This window comes from Sphaerodactylus townsendi, linkage group LG06, assembly GCF_021028975.2.
Source record: "Sphaerodactylus townsendi isolate TG3544 linkage group LG06, MPM_Stown_v2.3, whole genome shotgun sequence".
NCBI classification, from domain to species: domain Eukaryota; kingdom Metazoa; phylum Chordata; class Lepidosauria; order Squamata; family Sphaerodactylidae; genus Sphaerodactylus; species Sphaerodactylus townsendi.
This window is the reverse complement of record NC_059430.1, coordinates 40,125,969-40,145,214: the sequence shown is the minus strand read 5'-3', so window position 1 is coordinate 40,145,214 and position 19,246 is coordinate 40,125,969. Positions and strand designations below refer to the sequence as shown.

The 19,246-nt window shown below is 44.3% G+C and overlaps 1 protein-coding gene across 1 annotated transcript in view; it reads right to left on the bottom strand.

The window, feature by feature from the left end:
- CACNA1I (calcium voltage-gated channel subunit alpha1 I) overlaps window positions 1-19,246 on the bottom strand; it is a 208,423-nt gene that overhangs the window by 51,998 nt on the left and 137,179 nt on the right. Inside the window, exons 15-24 of the mRNA XM_048499231.1 lie at window positions 18,818-19,237; window positions 17,156-17,256; window positions 16,031-16,154; window positions 15,834-15,902; window positions 13,647-13,831; window positions 10,975-11,101; window positions 9,441-9,566; window positions 6,607-6,696; window positions 3,156-3,348; window positions 1,552-1,703 (exon numbers count right to left, since the gene is read on the bottom strand). Coding sequence (XP_048355188.1) covers window positions 1,552-1,703; window positions 3,156-3,348; window positions 6,607-6,696; window positions 9,441-9,566; window positions 10,975-11,101; window positions 13,647-13,831; window positions 15,834-15,902; window positions 16,031-16,154; window positions 17,156-17,256; window positions 18,818-19,237 — 1,587 coding nt within the window. The remainder of the gene's footprint in view (window positions 1-1,551; window positions 1,704-3,155; window positions 3,349-6,606; window positions 6,697-9,440; window positions 9,567-10,974; window positions 11,102-13,646; window positions 13,832-15,833; window positions 15,903-16,030; window positions 16,155-17,155; window positions 17,257-18,817; window positions 19,238-19,246) is intronic.

Genomic DNA, 19,246 nt, shown 5'->3' with positions numbered 1-19,246 from the left:
TGTAGCACACAAACAAGCTCTGAAGGCGGATAAGGAGACCAAACAAGAAGCCTGTGCTACTTGTTAGTATTGAAGGAGGAGTATAAATAACTAATCTCCCACAGTAAGAAAAAGTATACTAAAAAACTTTGGACCCTCTTTCGGAAACTGGTTTATGGTCACGAGAGGAAATTAGTAACCCCTCTCTCTTCTGGTATTTCATCTGATAGGTGGGTCTCCTTTTCCCAATCCTAATACGATTGTCCAGAGACCATTATCAATTTTTCCTCAAAATGGGAAACCTGGCAAAATGGCCTTCTGTCACCCCAGGAGAGGTGAAATCGTACATAAACCCAATTAAAAAGTGCCAAAGCTCCTGGCCAAGATGGAATTTCTCCGAAACTTCTGAAAGCAAATGTTGGGTGGTGGGCTCCCTTCCTTGCATTACTATTTACTTATATAGATGAAACTGGACCTTAAGAGGTTGGGGCATTTTCTCTCTCTCCTCCCCTTTACTTATTTATTAAAGCTAGAGGTCACTGTATAGTTCTTTCTATGGCACTGTCTAAGCCGAACTAAAAGCGGGCAAGGTTTTATATTTTGATTCTGAACAATTGTGATTTTACAAGAGTGGCTGTTTTATTTCTTTGTTTGTACATTGTTCTGGCCATTGACCGTAAATAAAATAATAATAATAATAATAATAATAATAATAATAATAATAATAATAATAATAATAATAATAATAATAATAATAATTACTACTACTACTACTACTACTACTACTCCTGGGAGCGCATCTTCAACTTCCTGTCACAACCCAATTCCTCCAATACAGATATATGTGTACTGGTATAAACATCTTTCTGGCTTACAAGAATTAGACAGGAATTTCTCTTCAAGATCTCTCATGTCATTTTTTCCCCTCACTTGGTGATGTACTCCCTTGAGAATGCAGTTAACTGGGGCATAGGGGAGAGAGCAAAAATCTTGGATCAAGGAATATAAATTTCAAGGACCTTAAGGCAAATTGCAAACTGTAAATAAAGGCATCTACTGTGCTAGCGTTCCTTGCATTTATCAAGAATAGAAAATAGAGATGGCTTTTAAAACGAAATGGACCATCAACTAATTTGTACTGATCTACTAAAATCACCCCAACTGTTTGGCTCAGTTTAGAGAAAATTTTGCCGAGCAATTTCCACCCCCTTTTAACTGGTTGAGTAAAAAATAGTATCAGTGGCTTTAGTGAAACAATTTAATGGCTGAATGTGTGGCCCATTAAAGTGAGTTTGTGTGATACAAGGATTTGGAGAGGAGAAAGCAAGAATAATAGGTACAAAGAAATGGTAAATGGAACAGTTGTCTTCCGTCTGTGACTGGCCTTCTCAGCCATTCAGGCTGCTCCAATGCATTTTGTGATAGTTGCCAAGTTCTGATTTTTTTCCACTAGACATTTACTGGTTTCCCCCCTTTTTTGCTAGAAGCACTCTTTATGAAAACTGGAGAAGAAAAGCCAGGTAGAGGGGGGAAGGCATAAAGGCAGGATTTAAGTCCCATGAACTCACTCACCATTGGCTGGTTGTAGTGCTCCAGGGACATGGTGACGACGTTGAGGCAAATGATGAAGGTGATGAAGATGTCCAAGTAGTGGCTGGTGCAGACTGAATGGATGAGAAGGCGGACAGAACAGTAGGTGGCATAATACGGCAAGCGCTGTGCTTCTTCAATGGGCGTGAGGGAACAGGGAGATCCGGAAAAAGGTGGAGAACAAATAGGAGGAAGAATTGAGAGAGGGAGATTGAAGATGGAGAAAAGGGCAGAGATTGAAATAAAAGAAAACGAGCAAGGCAAGAAGAAAAGGAAACAAAAACACAGTGGGAAAGGGGATTCAAAAGAAAGAAAGAAAAAACAGAAATGGAGGTAAACAAATGAAGGGAATGAGCAGGGGGTGGGGAGTGACAGAAAGAATTTGTTAGTCCTACGTTTGTGGAAATAATACTAAACCAGCATTCCATGCCCCAACAAATTAAATTCCCCAATGGTTAAAAAAAAGAAAGAAAGAAAAAAGGAGCAACCACTTCCAGGAGAGGAAAATCTGAAGAAGGGGGTAGATAAGGGTTCTCTCATGCTTCCAGGGAGGAGGTACATTTAAATGGAGTTTAAGGAGAAGATGAGAGGAGAGAGTGGATGAGGAAAGAATAGCTTCAGTTAAAGTTCTAGGTGCATTCTGGGTGTTTCTCTCATTGAGTTACAAGGAATGACAACATAAATCAGGGCACAACCAGAAAAAAATTCTCTTGCTTCCAAAATTGCCTTGTAACGCGATGAGCGAAACCATGTCAAGAACAGCAAGGCTAGGACACACAATACACACATCTTTCTTCTTCTTTTGCTCTGTTTTGGCATACTGTGAATTATGTGAGAGGTCCTACTGAACCCGAGAAAGCTGATGTTGTAGAGTTATTTCAAAAAGGGTCTTTGAAGGTGTGAAGAGGAAACGGCATCCTTGTGAAAAAAAGAGATCAATCAACACTCTCCTTCATTTACCACTAGTTTGTAGGGACAGGAAGGCGTTTAAAAAAATGAAAATATGTCCTGATAACCAGGGCATTGTGAGGGACCTAATTCCCCATAGTTCCAGGAGTATGCTTCCAGCAGTGAGACAGGCTTAGGGATAATGAAAAGATGAGATTAATAAAGAATCTGGCTACCTTTCAATGGCATTGCAATAAGAGGAAAGCAGCTCAGAAACTCTCAACAACTACCCACCCGCTCACATTATACCAGTGATGGCAAACCTTTTAGAGACTGAGTGCCAGGGGCGGAGCGAGGGGAAACCACACCTGGGGCACGTGTGCACTCTGTGCCCCTGCCATGCCCCTGCCCTGCCTTGGAATGCCCGTGGAATGTCCCGAAACACCCTCGCCACACCAACGCAGGGGTGTGCACCCAGTGTGTTGCGCACCCCTTGCCCCCTTGGCACTATGCCACTGCCGAGTGCCCAAACTGGGGCAACAGCTCGTGTGCCCACAAAGAGGGCTCTGAGTGCCACCTCTGGCACCTGTGCCATAGGTTCACCACCACTGCACTATACTAATTTTTTTTTTAGAGAAGAAGGTTTTCTCAGGAAAGCTCAGCCTACGAACCAACCAAACACTTAGGTTGTTCCTTACTCCTACGCTTCTTCTCCAGGCGTCTCAGCCGTTTCTCCTCTCGACGGCGGGCCTCCTCTGCCTCTTGATGCTGTCTACATTTGTGAAAGTTCTCCACAACCACTCCCACGAACATGTTGAGCACGAAAAAGCTGACGATGAGCAAAAAGGAAATGAAGTAGAGGAGCATCCAAGGGTTATTGTTGGTCACAGGCTGGAAAAGAAAACAGACGCACAAAATTTAAAGAAATTGCTGCCTTGGCAGGTTGGATTTTGTAAACTGGTTTATGATGAAAAAAAAGACTGTAATAATAGGGTTTTTTTGAGGATTTTAGCAAAGGATGAGGAAAAACAAGAATTTACTACTGGAAAAACTGGAGACCCAAGAAATCCCATCAAAACATGGGAGTAGAGAGCCACAGAGAGACAGATAGTACACTTGGAAGAGTCCTTAGTAGGGCTGCTAACTCCGACCTGGAAAATTCTTATAGATTTGGGGAGATATTTTGGTACCAGTTTGTGGACAGGGGAATTTGGTGAGAAGATTCACATAGGCTGATTCCGCATGGGCCAAAAACAGTGGTGTGAAAACAGTATAAACCCTTTTACACCATTTTAAACCTTTTTACACCATTTTCACACCGTTTTCACACTGCCATTTTTGGCCCATGCGGAATCAGCCATAGATTCTGTAGTATACCATAAAGCTTGCTCTCTGAAACTGCTGTTCTCTCCAAGGTTGCTGAACTCTGCAGCCTGGAGATCAACTGTAATTCCAGGAGAACAGCAGGCCCCACCTGGAGGCTGGCAATCCCAGATCTTTAGAGTTGGTCAACCCCTGGCTGCCCCCTCTCTACGTCCTCCTGACTATTGGCTTATCTTCAAACAAAAGTCATTTCATCAAAACCATTCCTTTATTTTCTAAGTTATTATATAGCCTGTTTGTTGCCTTGCTCAGTTATTTGTGTAACTTCTAGTATACACTTTTTAAAAATTAACAGTATTGGGGGGGGGGATCCTCTGTTCCTTTCTCCATCACAAACAATTATTTTAAGCTCTTCCACGAATATGAGACCAATCCAAGAGCTAGTAGAGTGCACTGAAAAGAGCCTGAACTATGCTCTGGGAAGTCTCTGGTTCACTGGAGGGCCTTCAATAAGCCACTGATCCTCAGACTACCATATTCCAAGTCCATCATCTATCATGTAGGGATAACAACACTGGCATGCCTTGCATGACTGTTCATAATGTATATGACAATTTACTTACAGCATTTGGAAATATCAAAAAAAAATCCATCCAGCTACCCTCCATCCCGCCGCCCTCCCCCAACCCCAAATAACAAATGTACAAAAATGTTTTTACAGGCTGTCTCTTGGTTCCTGTACAATCTCTAAAATGGTGCCTTTTTCCTGCCTTTTTTTAACTTAGAAAACAATAACAAAGTACGTTCCTTAAACATGACATCTGCACAGAATGTGGAAACTAAGGGGAATGGCAGTGGTGCACAGATGGCCAGTTATTTCTCGATAGCGGAATACCAGAACAATAGTTACTATATCAGAAGGACTAGGATAATAATCTTATAAAGAATTTATATTTAGTGTATACAAAGAATGTCAAACATCATTAAAGAAGAAGTGCCATTAGAAATTACTAAAGCATCTTGCAAAGAATAAATTTAGGAGCTGTGAGAGATAAATTGACCACTTAACAGTGCTATTCTTCGCCAGTTACCATTTTCTGTCCCCATTGACTTGTAGCTGCCATCTGCTGCATACAATAAACATAGAATCATAGCATCATAGAGTTGGAAGAGACCCCAAGGGCCATCAAGTCCAACCCCCTGCAATGCACAATCAAAGGACTCCCAACATATGTTCATCCAGCCTTTGTTTAAAAACCTCCAAAGAAGGAGACTCCACCACTCTCTGAGGCAATGAATTCCACTGTCGAACATCAGTAACAAAAGTCTCCCCAATGTGGCAAACTGTGCTTTTGTTTCAGGGTGGGAAAACAGTGGATGATAGCGAGAGGGGAAGCTTGAGCACCTTCTCCAGTACATCCTAGTCCTGATCTGAACTGGGCCCATGAATGCCTGGGAATTGAGTCTGTAGCAAGGAACTCCTGTACCCTCTGAATTAAAATGATGGCCCTGAGAACTGTGTACCACATGAATTGTCCTTCAAAAGAACACTCTCAGCAGAAGAACTGCCTTGAAGAGTGACAGGCAAATTCCGCACTGTAACAACTGTGTAAAACATTGCATATTTGCAGCAATCAAAAAGAGACAGTTAGAAAGGCCAAAAGAATGGGAATTGTTAAATCTTTCTTTAGACAACCTTCTTTGATCTGCATGCCTTCTCGTAACTTGCTGCAATATGTGTATTCTTGTGGAGATGTAACTTCTGTTTGTCTGCATACTCTGGATGCCTTAGAACTCTTACACTGGAAATGGGTTTCTCCTGATTGGGCAGACAAGAAACTTCTGTGCCTTATCAAGAAAAACCTGCAGAGATAGGTGTAATAGATTACCAATGCTGCATTGTTCTGTGTGACTGCCCATCTGCATTAGGGAAGGGATCTTGCATTATTAAAGTTAACAGCAGCAGATTTCAGCTGCCACCAGTGAAAAACCCTGCTTAAGGGAGAATTTGCAGCAAATGATTATAAATCTGAAGAGCATACCGTCATGCCCCAAAGGACACGAGCAGCTACTAAAAACAAATCATAAGACCAAAAGAGAGAAAGGATGGGGAACTGATCAGCGCAAGGTTTTCCAAAATGAATACACGTGGGGGCTAGTTATCAAAAAGATGTTCTACCTTTGCATGATAGGTGATAGTTGCACATACAGCAAATCAGAAAAGTGTGGGCAGTACAAAAATATTAGCAAATGCTGCTATGTGGCTATCTTCAGTGCCTGCTATTAGTCAGAGAAGATCAGACAATATTCCTCAGTGGGCTCTAATGGCTGGAAGGCTTCGGCTTCTTCAGCTGGCTAATACTAGCAAACTGCAGTGTGTGTGGTTATGTGTGTGGGAGTGCATGGTTAGAAGGAAAACAGTTTGTGGAGATGCACTATAACCAGTAAAAGAGAAAAGGTCTGAGTTTTGCAAAAGACTAGAAGAAGGTGCCTTGGGGGGCTCCAGGTGGATGCTGCTTGCTTTTTATGGAACTGATACTCTTTTACAGACTAGCATTGTCTGTCTGGATTCCTGCCTGCTCCCTAATGCTTCATGTGTACCTTTGTAAATGAACAGGTATCAGAGAAACACCAAATGTCTGCAGTCTGCAGAAACCTCTTATCAAAGGGACAGGCAGCATTCATCTTAGAACTTCTCATTGCTCACAGAACGGCCAGGACAGTGAAGCTGCAAAAGAAAACTGTTGGCATGCAGCAAATTTAACAACCTAGATTAACCTAGGTTAAAGCAACATGAACAAATAGGTTGGAAAGTCACTTCTATACCTGCTGGTCAACAGCAACAGCATCCAGTCCATTGTACATAATGTTGACCCAGCCGTCTTTGGAAGCCAGCACAAACAGGGACATCAAAGCCTGAAACACATGAAACTTTTTCAGACAAGAAGCTTTCTGAGTGGGTTTCTGATGGGTTCAGGGTTTGAAAGCATTTCCTCTTTCCCCATACTGACAAGGAAGAGAGGGGGGACTTGGGGAGGGGCAAGTATTTGCTTGAGAAAGAGGGAGAGGGAAAGTGGAAGAAACTGTTTTCTGAGAAACCTGCCCACAAAGTAGCATCAGATCAACGGAATCTGGTTGTTGACTTTGGGCCAAGCCACGTGTGATTCTAGGCATCCATGCTCATTGTAAATGAGTTGCAACACACACCCCCCCCCCCCCCGGGCTGGGGGCAACATGGCTGGGGGCAACATGGTACTAAGGAAATGGTGGTTGACCTCCGACCCCATGATGATTCTCCAGGCAATAGTTATTCCTCTCTCTGGGCAGAAAATTACAAAACACGTACACATATTGTGCCCCTTTCCCTCTCATATATTTGGAGCAACCTGGTGTTGACATTTCTGATTGGAAAAATGCTGTGGCAGCACAACAATGTGGGGCAGACCAATCCATTTCACTTCTCTCCACAGCAGCTTTTTGCAGCATAATTACTTGTTTGACCACAAATTCCCAACATAACGCATGTGATTTGGCCCAGTGAAAATAGTTCATTACCAGGCACATAATTCCTCAGTTTGCTAAACTGTCACAAATCTACCAGATTCAGTGGACTGCACAAAAGGGCACAGATGAAAAGTCTGAGAACTGTGACATGACTGCACAGAAAATGACCGTCCTTTCTTGTCTCTGACAATCCCTTTGCTTGATCTTGCTTCTCCATGTCCAACTCAGTGCAAAAACTGATCCTTTGATGGAAAGTCAGAGAAGATTTAGATGGCCTCTTGTATATCAAGGGTGGGAGAAGGCAACCAAAAGAGTACGCAGCATCCAGTATGAAAATACTACTCTTTTTACAACAGATGCAAACAAGGGAGAGAGAATCATTCAATTAGAAAATAAAACCTAGGCAACGTATTTCCTTTCCAACAGTTATACATGGAACTAGAAAGTGTTTCCTGGTGTCTACTCTGTTTGGTTTTTATGCAACCTTCTTCTTTCTCTGTCCTTAAGAATCAGTTGTCCACCTTTCACCTTTACATCTGCACCCTGATATTTGGGCTCCTCGGGTAACTCACAACTTAAACTACAAATCAATATTACAATCAAAATTGGGCACTCAAACGTTGTTATCCTGCTTTCCACAATAATGTTATCATTTCCAATTAACACATCACTCACTTCTTGACAGCATGGTGTAGTAGGCAGAGTGCTGGACTAGGATCTAGGAGACCCAGGTTGAGATCCCCACTCTGCCAAAAAAGCTCACTGGATGACCTGGAGCCAGACATATACTCTCAGCCTATCCTACCTCACAGGATTGTTGTGAAGCTAAAAATGGGGACAGGAGAATGACCTGAGCCCCTACGACCCCCCTTTGCAGAGAAAGGCAGACTACACATGAAACAAACAAACAAAACAAACGCAGAGGCTGCCAGAAAACTGTTCCACGAGGTAGCATTCCATGCAGTGGGACATAACCCTTGAAGTGAACGCGTGCACTGCGTAAGTCTGTATTCTTGCATGATCTGTCTTTGAACCAGCACTGGGCTTCCCTGTTGGTTCCTGAGAAAGAACCATTGCTGTGCCTGGTATGCCTCCCAGAGCAGGGTAAAGCTCGGCACAAAGCCCATCGAGGCTGCCTGGAGAAATGCCATGCAAATGGCCCGATCATCCATCTTCAGGTGCCAGATGGGGCAAGTAATATTTTAAATTGACCTAAGATAATATATATAAAATTCTCCATCTTCACCGCATGGGTCCTAAAATTTACAGACCTGATTCAAGCCAAACTTAATCCCTTTCCATCCCACTGATTTCATGGAGAGGATGAAATATAAACGTCACTTTCTCTAGCTGCAATCAATTCTAATGGGATAGCTGTTGCAGCAAAAGCAAAATGTGACTCTTATGGCACTGTCAGTACAATCCTATGCAGAGCTATTCCCATCCCACTGATGCCGTAGTACAGGGCAGGGCACAGGATTGCCCTTTTGTTGTAGTATAAGCTTTTGTGGACTTGGGACCACTTTGTCAGATACACGAAAGGAATCCTCAGTCAGCAGCATTTATATAGACAGGGAGAGCGGGGAGAGTGAACAGTGGATTAAAAGGCTCAGTTTCTGACATTTCTATGCAAAACTAAAAAAAAGAATAAGCTCACATAGAGCGGCACAGTGGTTAGCGTTTCAGACTAGGAACTGAGAGACCCAGATTCTAATCTCCACTCTGCCATGGAAACTCACTGGGGCTGGTTGCAAACTCTCAGCCTAACCTACCACACAAGGTCACTTGTAAGGATAAAACGGAGGCAAGGGGGGTCCAATGGGTCCCTATTGGGAAGAAAGGTAGAGTATAAGGGAAATAAACACAAGCACAACAGATCACTAAGACTTAGACATGCCTCAGTTGGATGGATTGTGCTCTTTGCTATTCCTGCTGCTGTCTTCAGTAACACATTTTTGTTTTAGAAAGCGGAAACCAAAATTGCATATAAGTTTTGAAGATAAAACTTAAATAATTTTGAGAGGTACCGTTCCCTCCCATTGTTACACATGTAGCCTTTCCTTTGCAGGTGCAGCTGTTTCTGTCAGATCTAGAGTGTGCAATGTCTTATAGAAACAAATATAAAAAGTAAGCTAACACAGAGGGTCCACATTTACCTGGCCCAGATTGTCGAAGTTGTATTTGTGATGTACCCACTTGTAATTGGCAGCCATGCAGTCCGACCTGTTGGTGATGTTTCGGATATCCACACCGAGGCAATGGAAGAACTTCCCCTTAAAGAGCTGCAGGAAAAAAACCACATGGTTATAGCCTCTGCCAGCATGAATAGATGTGAAATTGGCTATGGGGAAAAGAGCCGTAAACTGCTAATCTAATCTTTTGCTACATTGTACCCATTTCGAAGGAAGGGGAAAAGAAAGGAGCTGAACTGGAGTCAACTGTATCCCAGAGGCATAGGGTGAGAAAATGGCACCTGGGGAAAAATGGTGCCCGGGCGCCCCCCGCAGCCCCAACCCCCTCCCCCTTACCGTTTTCTGTTGGCAAAGCAACTGCCTGGAAAAAAGCTTTTTCAACCCACTGCTTTGCCAGCTGAAAAAGCAGCCTGCCTGAGGCAGGGGGAGGGGGAGGAGGCGGGGAGGCCCAGCAAATTTCAGGAAGGAGGAGGGGCATGGGTGGGCCTCGGCATGACATGCACATGCCGCACTGAGGCCCAGCCATGCCCTCCTCCTTCCTGGAATTGTGGGGGTGATTTTTGCGCCCCTATGTGCCTCCCACAGGGGCCCCCGGGGCGTTTGTCCCCAGATGTCCCCATGACAGCTACGAGTCCATACTCATTTTTCAGTTCACTTGAAAATTATCATGCTCCCACTTGAAAATACTCCCTACTTCTCAGCTCTTTACCTGATAGCAGAAACTAAATTTTTGCATTTGTAAAGGCTGTGGATGATATTTGCTGTAAATTGGGAAGCTGGCATTATTCGAGCAGGCTGCGTACAGATTAAGTGCAGCACATCCTTCCTCATGCTAGAAGCAACAGCCACACCTGCAGACCACTCCAGCAGGAATCCAGAATAAAGAGGTTATCAATTTTTTCCCCTCCCCAAACAGCCATGGGTGGATTCCGTGCTTAGAACGTTGGGGAGAGTCAAAAAATAAAAATAGTTGGCTTTTTAAAAAGCAGGTTAGTTATCTGCTGTCTCACACATCTCAGACCAGCCTGTTATTCTAGTGGTGGCAGGATCCTGCTGTAGCTCAGAATCCCAACCCTACTCTTTATCTAAAAATTCACCCTCTCCATCTAGCACTCAGGAATCTCACCAAGAAACAACTGGGAAGCAAGACCCAGGTTCCAATCCCCAGTTTATTCGAAGGGGCATTTTCTGCTTTCCTTTCTTGGTGGAATCGTTCTCAGGTAACAGCTAGACACCTGCCTAAGAACCAAGGCAACCCGAGATGGATGCCACGGCCAGCACTTTGCATGGGAATGTGTGTTGGAGGTGGGGGAGAACTATTGCTGCAATGGGAAATGAAAAGCCTGCTTCACTTCCTTTGATGCATCTCCACCTACTCACCTAGGAATCTCTTATAAGAGGCAAGAGCTTAAAAGCAAGCAAATGCTTAGCGTGCTTCTGAGTTGAGACTAAAGGGGTGGCTAGAGATACATTTCTCTGCAAACAATGATAACGATACCTGCACCCCAAGAATGCCAAAGATGATGAAGAAAGCACAGCAAATGAGGACAATGTTCCCAATAGGCTTGAGGGAAGAAATTAGCGTCTCAACGACCAGCTTGAGGCCCGGTGCGCGGCTTATGACCCTGAAAAAGAAGTACCGTGATGGGCAGCAGCAAAGGAGATTGAATGGCTCTTCTCTGTGTACTAAGAAGTGGTCTGGCAAATATTGTGACATAGCTGCCCCTCAAAGTCTCATCAACATGACATGTTTCCTATAAGAATATCATTTCTGTGTCCGAACTATGAGCAGTATATGCACGTCTTAATTACCAAGCAGTTCTCACACGCATATATATTGCAAAAGAGACATGACTATTTATCTCTATCTATACATTTTAAAATTTTTGCTCCAAGTTGATCAAACCTGTGCACATGGCTTTCACAACAACTCTGTAAGGTTGATTAGGCTGAGGGAAGGCCCACGTTTACTCAGTGACCATCATGGCTAAGAGGGAATTTGATTCTAGATTTTCTAGCTCCTAGCCTGGCACTCTAAACACTGCACCCTATGTGAATGCATCATACACAAACACGTGCAGGTCTTGTTATGTGCAATTTGAAGTAAGATTTTTATAGGAAATTTGTCACATGTTAACTAATCATCATACAGTGCTCACAAAGGTTGTTTTTAGCAAGCATACCTGGATTTGTTACTGTATGGTGTTGCAAGAGTCTGAATATGCTTGCTGCTGGGAGGATAAGCAGCACAACTCTAGTGAATGATATGGACACAGTGTGTAACAGACTTCCCTCTGTGATACACCTCTGAAGACGCCAGCCACCACTGGCGTTCCTGCCTAGGGACATGGGGTACCCCTTGTCCCCGGGCGCATCGATTGAGGTCACGTGGGGGGTGCCAAAACATCCTCCTACACAGGGAGGAATTGAGCAAGCCCTAGAAAGCAGGCACTGAAGCAGCCCACTGCTCCCAGTGCCTGTTGTAGCCCCACCCACTCTATACGGTGGCCTGGAGTGTCCAGGGGGCGGGGGAGAAGTCCCACTGGGCTCCCAGGAGCAGGACTGGGGAGCTCCGCCTCCCCTCCCTCTAACCCAGCATGCCTTATTTGCCTTAAATTAAGTGTGGCATTACTCAGAAGCCTTCTCCCTGGCAGGCACAGGAAAAGGCAAGGTGAGCAGGGAGCCCAGAAGCAGCAGCAGAACTGAAGATGACACTGACGTTTGCTTGGTAAACCTTCAGATGGGGGGTGACTTGTGAGAGATTTACATGCTTAAAAGTTAATTCCCACTTGCACTGGCTTGGAGCTGTTTCTCAGGCTAGCAGCCTACCTCACAGGGTTGGTGTGAGGACACAATTAGGAAAGTGGTGGGGAGAGAGCCATGCCTGTTTTTCTGGGGGTAGGAGGTGATTTGTGAGAGATGATGCTGATGTTTGTTTGGTAAACCTTCAGATGGGGGGTGACTTGTGAAAGATTTACATGCTTAAAAGTTAATTCCCCTTGCACTGGCTTGGAGCTGTTTCTCAGGCTAGCAGCCTACCTCACAGGGTTGGTGTGAGGACACAATTACGAAAGTGGTGGGGAGGGAGCCATGTATGTTTTGCTGGGGGTAGGAGGTGATTTGTGAGAGATGATGCTGATGTTTGCTTGGTAAACCTTCAGATGGGGGGTGACTTGTGAGAGATTTACATGCTTAAAAGTTAATTCCCACTTGCACTGGCTTGGAGCTCTTTCTGAGGCTAACAACCTACCTCATAGGGTTGGTGTGAGGACACAATTAGGAAAGAGAGTTGGTGGGGAGAAAGCCATGTATGTTTTGCTGGTGGTGGGAGGTGTTTTGTGAGCTGGTGCAAAAAATCATTGTTTGGTCGTTGTGGGGGAGGGTGGTCGCCCATACCTGGGGTGGGGGTGAGGGGGCACCAAACTCAGATTTTGTCCCCGGGCTCCAGTTTGCCTAGATTCGCCCCTGCCAGCCACAGATGCAGGTGAAATGTTAGGAACAAGATCCACCAGACCAATGCCACACAGCCCGGAAAACCCACCACAACTAGTGAATGATAGTTTCAAGGACATTTGAACTGAACATCATGTCTAACTAATGATATCTAGAGTTGTCCACTAACCAATTTGATGTGCTGAAGGAACCATTAAAGACTATATATATATATGCGTGCATGTGTGACAGAGCGAGACTGAAAGAGTGTAGGACAGAGAAATAATGTTTTGTGGGAACTGCAGTTTTTTGCATGGTGGCTCCCTGTGCCACTTGGCCAAGTGATGGATGCACCCTCCTCTATGGTCAGAACAGAGAACTGTACCTGCTTCGCAGTTTACTATCAACTACTTTGAACTACCAGTGTTAGACTGTCTTCTTGTAATCATCCACCCAATATCCTGCAATCACTTCCTCTTTCTCAATGGCTCATTGTCTGAGCAACTTGTCAAAGGCCCTAATCAATCTGCTTCATATGCCAGTTCATCTCACTTCTCACACTGGACACTTCCTCTGCCTCCCTCTTTGCCAGTTTGATGGGTCCTCTTGGGAAAAAATTCAAGCCCACCCTGAGCTCTGAACAGCAGTCAATCATGTTATCAGTGACTTATCTCAGGAAAACATCTGCATTATATCAGAGACTTTGCCTGTAGGGAGAACTTGGCTTTTGAATCTCACCTGAGTGGGCGTAAAGTACGCAGTAGTCGGAGAACTCGTAGAACCCCCAAAATTTTGGCTCCACCAGCAGAGGCCACTGAAACTACGATGTCAATGATAGACACAAACACCAAGAAGCCATCCAGAATATTCCAACTGCTCCGGAGATAGGCCTGTTCCCCAAAATATAGGCCAAGGGAGACTACCTAGAGAAAACGTAGAGCAGCCAATTTGAATGATTCAGGGCCATGATTGGTCACAGAACTCTTGAACCCCTAACAGTCATGGAATCAGTGAGATTCCTGACATTGTTGAGACATTTTGCCTCTTTTCTCAAATTAAATGCTGGGGAATAAAAGATGGAAAATTAGAGGTTTTACATCAAGACCAGCTTATTGTTCAAGTGGTTGCCTGAGGCACCGATCAGTGGAAAAAGGTACATATCCCTTATTCCTTCTTCTTGCACCTCTATCGCTGGCTCCAGGGCAAGTTCCAAAAACAATACCTCCACAGTCTGCTTTACATATGGGCAGGGTGACAGCAGAACGTATATAGGAAGTGTGCAACTCCCACTGCTGGCACTGGACTAATCCAAGATAGGCTGCAGAGATTGTCTTATACCCAGCTGGGGTGGCAAGGGAAGCGAATGTTTGAGGTGGCAAAATGCCTTCAGTCATTCCTGCCTTGAATCTGGCTCTTGTCCCAGATTTTAGAAACCTGCTAATAGCTGTCCAGATCCTGATGACCTTCCCATTCCTTCTCAATCAGTACCATTCATTTTCACAATTAGAAGTTTCCAGATAACTGAGATTTGTAAATGAAGGGATTTTAACTTCCAGTACTCCCAATCATGCTGGCATATTTGAGGAAACTCTAGGAGTATAAAAACAAAGAAGTAGGTCTATGCTGAATGTGTACCCCAATTTCAGTATTCTGGGATGAACCCAGAGCTTATGGAAAAGGGAAGGAGATTTATTTCCTGAAAACAAAATTAGATCTGCAGTTGGTTAGTGTATTTTTAAAAATGGTTTTCAATGTCTGGAACAGCATCAGTGCCAAGCTTCTTTCTTTCTTTTCCCGAAGCAATACCAGCTAGTCAGGAATCACATAGTGAACATGATGCCACCACAATGCTACATAGCTAGACAGATTTGGGTCATAATAACGTCACTAGGGATGAATGACTGAGTGAGAGCAATGCGATTCCTATACTGGTCATATGGATGATCCCAATTCCTTAGGGCAGTGATGGCGAACCTTTTTGAGACCAAGTGCCCAAATTGCAACCCCAAACCCACTTATTTATCACAAAGGGCCAACATGGCAATTTAACCTGAATACTGAGGTTTTAGTTTAGAAAAAATGGTTGGCTCTGAGGCGTGCGTTACTCGGGAGTAAGCTTGGTGGTAGTCGGTGGCTTTGCTTTGAAGCAACTGTGCAACTCTTCCAACAGGTGAATCACGACCCCAAGAGGGTTTACTCAGAAGCAAGCCCCTTTGCCAGCAACTGAGCTTACTCCCAGGTAAAGGATCATGCTTTAGTTCTTCGCATGAAAATCAGTGGGGTTTAACAGTGCTTAACAGGGTTACCTATACTGCTTTCCCAAAACTAGGTCTTGGGTTTAATGCTAATAATCAAGCCCAGTGGCCCAGGCCAGCCTAGATGTGTGTGGGGGGCACTCTGAGCATGCCCACAGAGAGGGCTCTGAGTGCCACCTCTGGCACCCGTGCCATAGGTTCGCCACCACTGCCTTAGGGACAAAGTAGTGAACAGGATAATCTCACAATGCTAAGTAGCCACTCAGGTTTAGGTATGTGATGGTGTTATTGAAAGCAATCAAGGTCTATTTAAAGTGAGGGCAATGCTCCTTGAATGCTGTACACTTTTGTCTTCTTTCTCAGCCGTAGCTGAGAAATTTATAAAAGCAGAGAAGAGAGAGAGAGAGAGAGAGAGAGAGAGAAAGAACACACCTAAGGCCCCTTCCACACATGCAGCATAATGCACATTCAATCCACTCTCACAATTGTTTGAAAGTAGATTTTGCTATTCTACACACTAAAATCCAGCTTCAAAGTGCGTTGAAAGTGGTTTGAAAATGCATCATTTTGCATGTGCAGAAGGGGCCTTAGGCTCTCATGCCTCCAAGGCAGGCTGAAAGAGTTGGGGCAGTAAGGTGGTATAGAGTGGCAGCTCTTAGTGGTGACTTACCTTCAATGTCATTTCAGCAACAAAGATTGCTGTGAAGATGTAATTAGAAACTGTAAGAAAGATTCTCTCCTAGAAAAAATAAAGGAAGACTCACAATATGCCTTGCAATAGTTTAAATCATTGGAAAATTAGGTTTATAAATAAAAATACAATGAAACCAAAAATATAGGCTACTTTAGGGGCAAGTGACAACTCACTGTACTCCTCTGTTCAATCTGAGGTCTCTCCAGGGCAATAGTGATGCAATTCAGGAAGATGAAGGCCAAGACGATGTAATCAAAGAGTTTATGAGCAATAATAGTTTGGCAGAGGATGCGGAACCTAAAAGATAATTTTGAGGTTTTTTTAAAACTGCACAAAAAGACTACAGAGATAGTAAGAAGGTTTGGTGGAAGTGGAGAATGAGAGAAGAAAATGTTCCCTGTTAAATCTCCTATATCTCTTAGGAGCAACACTAAATAAACTGATTTCCCTTTGATTGGTTGTTAGCTGGTACCTCTTTTTGAAGCACCTCCCCATTTATGCCTTCCTGCTGTTGTTTTTTAAAATTAAGAATACATCTATCTGCTAAAGACTTCAAACATCTGGTGAAGTGAGTTCTGATTCACAAAGGCTTATGTTGGAGCAAATGTTATAGGTCTTTAAAGTGCCACCAGATATCTGCTTACACTTGAAGACACTGTAGCTGACCAATCCAGCATTAGTTTGTGACAGACTTGTGGAATCTTCCATTCTGACTGTTGGGATAAAGCCTCTGTCTGTAGGCTTTGTATTATGATACAGAGTGTTTTGTTTAAAGGATGGAGAGATCTTGGGGGGAAAGCTACAGGGAAGGAGGGGAAGATAAACAAAAAGGAAGGAATGGCAGAGATGAAAGCAAAGAACTGTAAATGGCAGAGGAAGAGATAAAAGAAGAGAAAAAAGGAGTGACTGTGTGAGTGCTAACATTGTACACAGTCATTATATTATTTCTACTAATTTGATGTTGTGTCTGATAATATAATAACAAAGCCTGTCCTGCTTTCTGAAGAATGGGCAGCAGGAGTGGAGAGAGGGGGAACTGTGCCCGGGGCATGCATGCACCCCATGCCCCTACCACACCCTCGCCCGCCCCGTAACGCTCCCGCCATGCCCTCACCATGCCCCTGCAGGGGCACATACCCGGTGCGTCGCGCCCCCCCTTGGCGCTATGCCATTGATGGGCAGTTCATATGTGATCAAAAGTAACAAAATCATTCCCACAATGAAATTTCAAGGCAGTACAATAACATCACATTCCAGTTTCTGTTCCTGTCCCCCAGTCACAAATGCATGAGACCCACCTGTTTTGTGGTGAGAAGAGGTAGATTGACCAGTCCTCCCGTAATTCACACCAGTCTGGCTTGTAAGCCTCTATCATCTTTTTGATGCGGAAACATAGGCTCTGAGGACAAAGAAGCAGAATGTCAAAAGCTGATGTCTTTTTTTTTTACTTTTTAATACTTGAGGATTATTTGCGTTTCCTTCTTTTATGCCTAGAATATCAGTGTGGTGATGTCCCAGTTACTGACTTTTCATCTCTGTAGAGCACTTGACTCCAATGCAGTGCCCACGGGCACCACGGTACCCACCAAAATCTTTCCTGGTGCCCAACAAACATTCTTAGAAAGTGGGCAGGACTAGGTGGGACTTTTGCCTAGTACAGTTTCTGATGGGCACTGAAGGTTTGAGTGGCTATTCAGATTTTTAAAAACACTGCATTAGCAGAAGCTGCCAACACAGCACAAAGATCTTCACTGTGTGACTAAAGTTAAATTGCAGCAGCCATTTTATGGCTGACTCTGCTTCCTGCACCCCACTATACTGTAGTAACCATTTTGTGCTTCGCTCACCATGCTGTGTCAGAATTCCAAAGTGGATTAATTCCCCACCACGCCCCATTCAAGGTATGAAAGGGACTTAAAATCACACTCCAGGAATGATAAGAGAATGGACAGAGGGCTGTCACGGTCTGAGTTAGAAAGATTGAACACTGGGCCTGAAAGAGAGCTCCCAAGGTCAGTGAAGCCAAACCCATGCACCACAGTAGGGCTAATGAGCTAATTTACCTCCAGAAAGTAGAGAATCGGCACTGTCTTCTGACTCAGACTGAAAGCATTGCTGATTGCGCCACAGTTAATGTCGCTAACAAGCACAGCCTACTGAAACAGCTCAGAGCGGAATAGAAGGGCATTATCTGCTTGAGCTATCTCCCAACTGGTCCCTTTTTAGCAGGCATTTCCTAAAGACCCACTGGATCCACAGCTGGTAAAATCCCTCTAGGTCCTCAAGTGCTAAGGGCTTTGAGAGTTATGATCAATTAGGACTATGCAAAGCATGAAAAAGGCATCTTTACATGATTGAATTTCCCAGGGTAACAAAGGGCTTATGTAAAATAAATGCTTTCTGGTAATACTCATTTACCCCTGCTCCAGACTTCATGATGAAAGTCAGGACCTAGGCATGGAATCTCTCAAAGCCATTAACAAGTGAGTGGTGACTTGCTTCCAATGGAAGACACTAACTCAGACTAGTCATTAAACAATGGTTTTCAATCTGTGTTTCTAGACATCCTGCATTCCTCAGGAGCTTGTTGGGGGTTATAAAATGAGAAATTTCCCTGGACGGTTTGTTCACCACTGCTGGTTTTGCTCTGCAATGTAAAACCATTGGGGACTCCTAGTGTTTCTAGGGTGCACTCTCAATTCACATGGGGCCCAACAGGGTGATTAGCAATGCACTTAATATGAGTCCAAGGACATTCCCTAAGGGCCTCTGCAGAAAGGGCTTTATGGAGATTGAAAATCACTGTATTGAAAATCACTGTATTCCAGCTTTGCTGTAATCTCCTGTTGCACAGTGCCCCCAAGGAATTATGGGCTGGCCCGCATTCCTTCATACCTGCCACATCAATTTCAGTTTTGCAAACTCTTATGATTTCCTTAATGAAGGTAGGAAGTACTCACATAGTCTATCTCCTCCTCATCTTCTCCATGGTCCTTGCGATTGTTCATTTCTGGGAAGATGTCCTTTGTGATAGCTGGCATTTTACCATTACAGTTCTGATGCTCAGTAGGCCCTGTGGTCACACCTATCCTCCGTGACGCCCTGTGATTGGGTGGGCCAGATGGTGCCAACTCAACCAGATCAGAGGAGCCTTTAGTATCTAGGGAGAGTGTCCGTCGATGGTGTCGCACTCTGACCAGACCTTCTCGTTCTCCCTCAGAGGTCCGGTGCCTTTCCCCAGATAAGAGTGACTCATGCTCAGCTGAAGGAGGCTTGTGTTTGAGACTGTGGCCTCTTGCAAGGCTGTTCCAGCTGGAGCGCCGGCTGCCCCAGCCCCCGCTCCGGCCCCATGCTCCATAGTGAGAACTACGAGAGCTAGACTGCAAGAA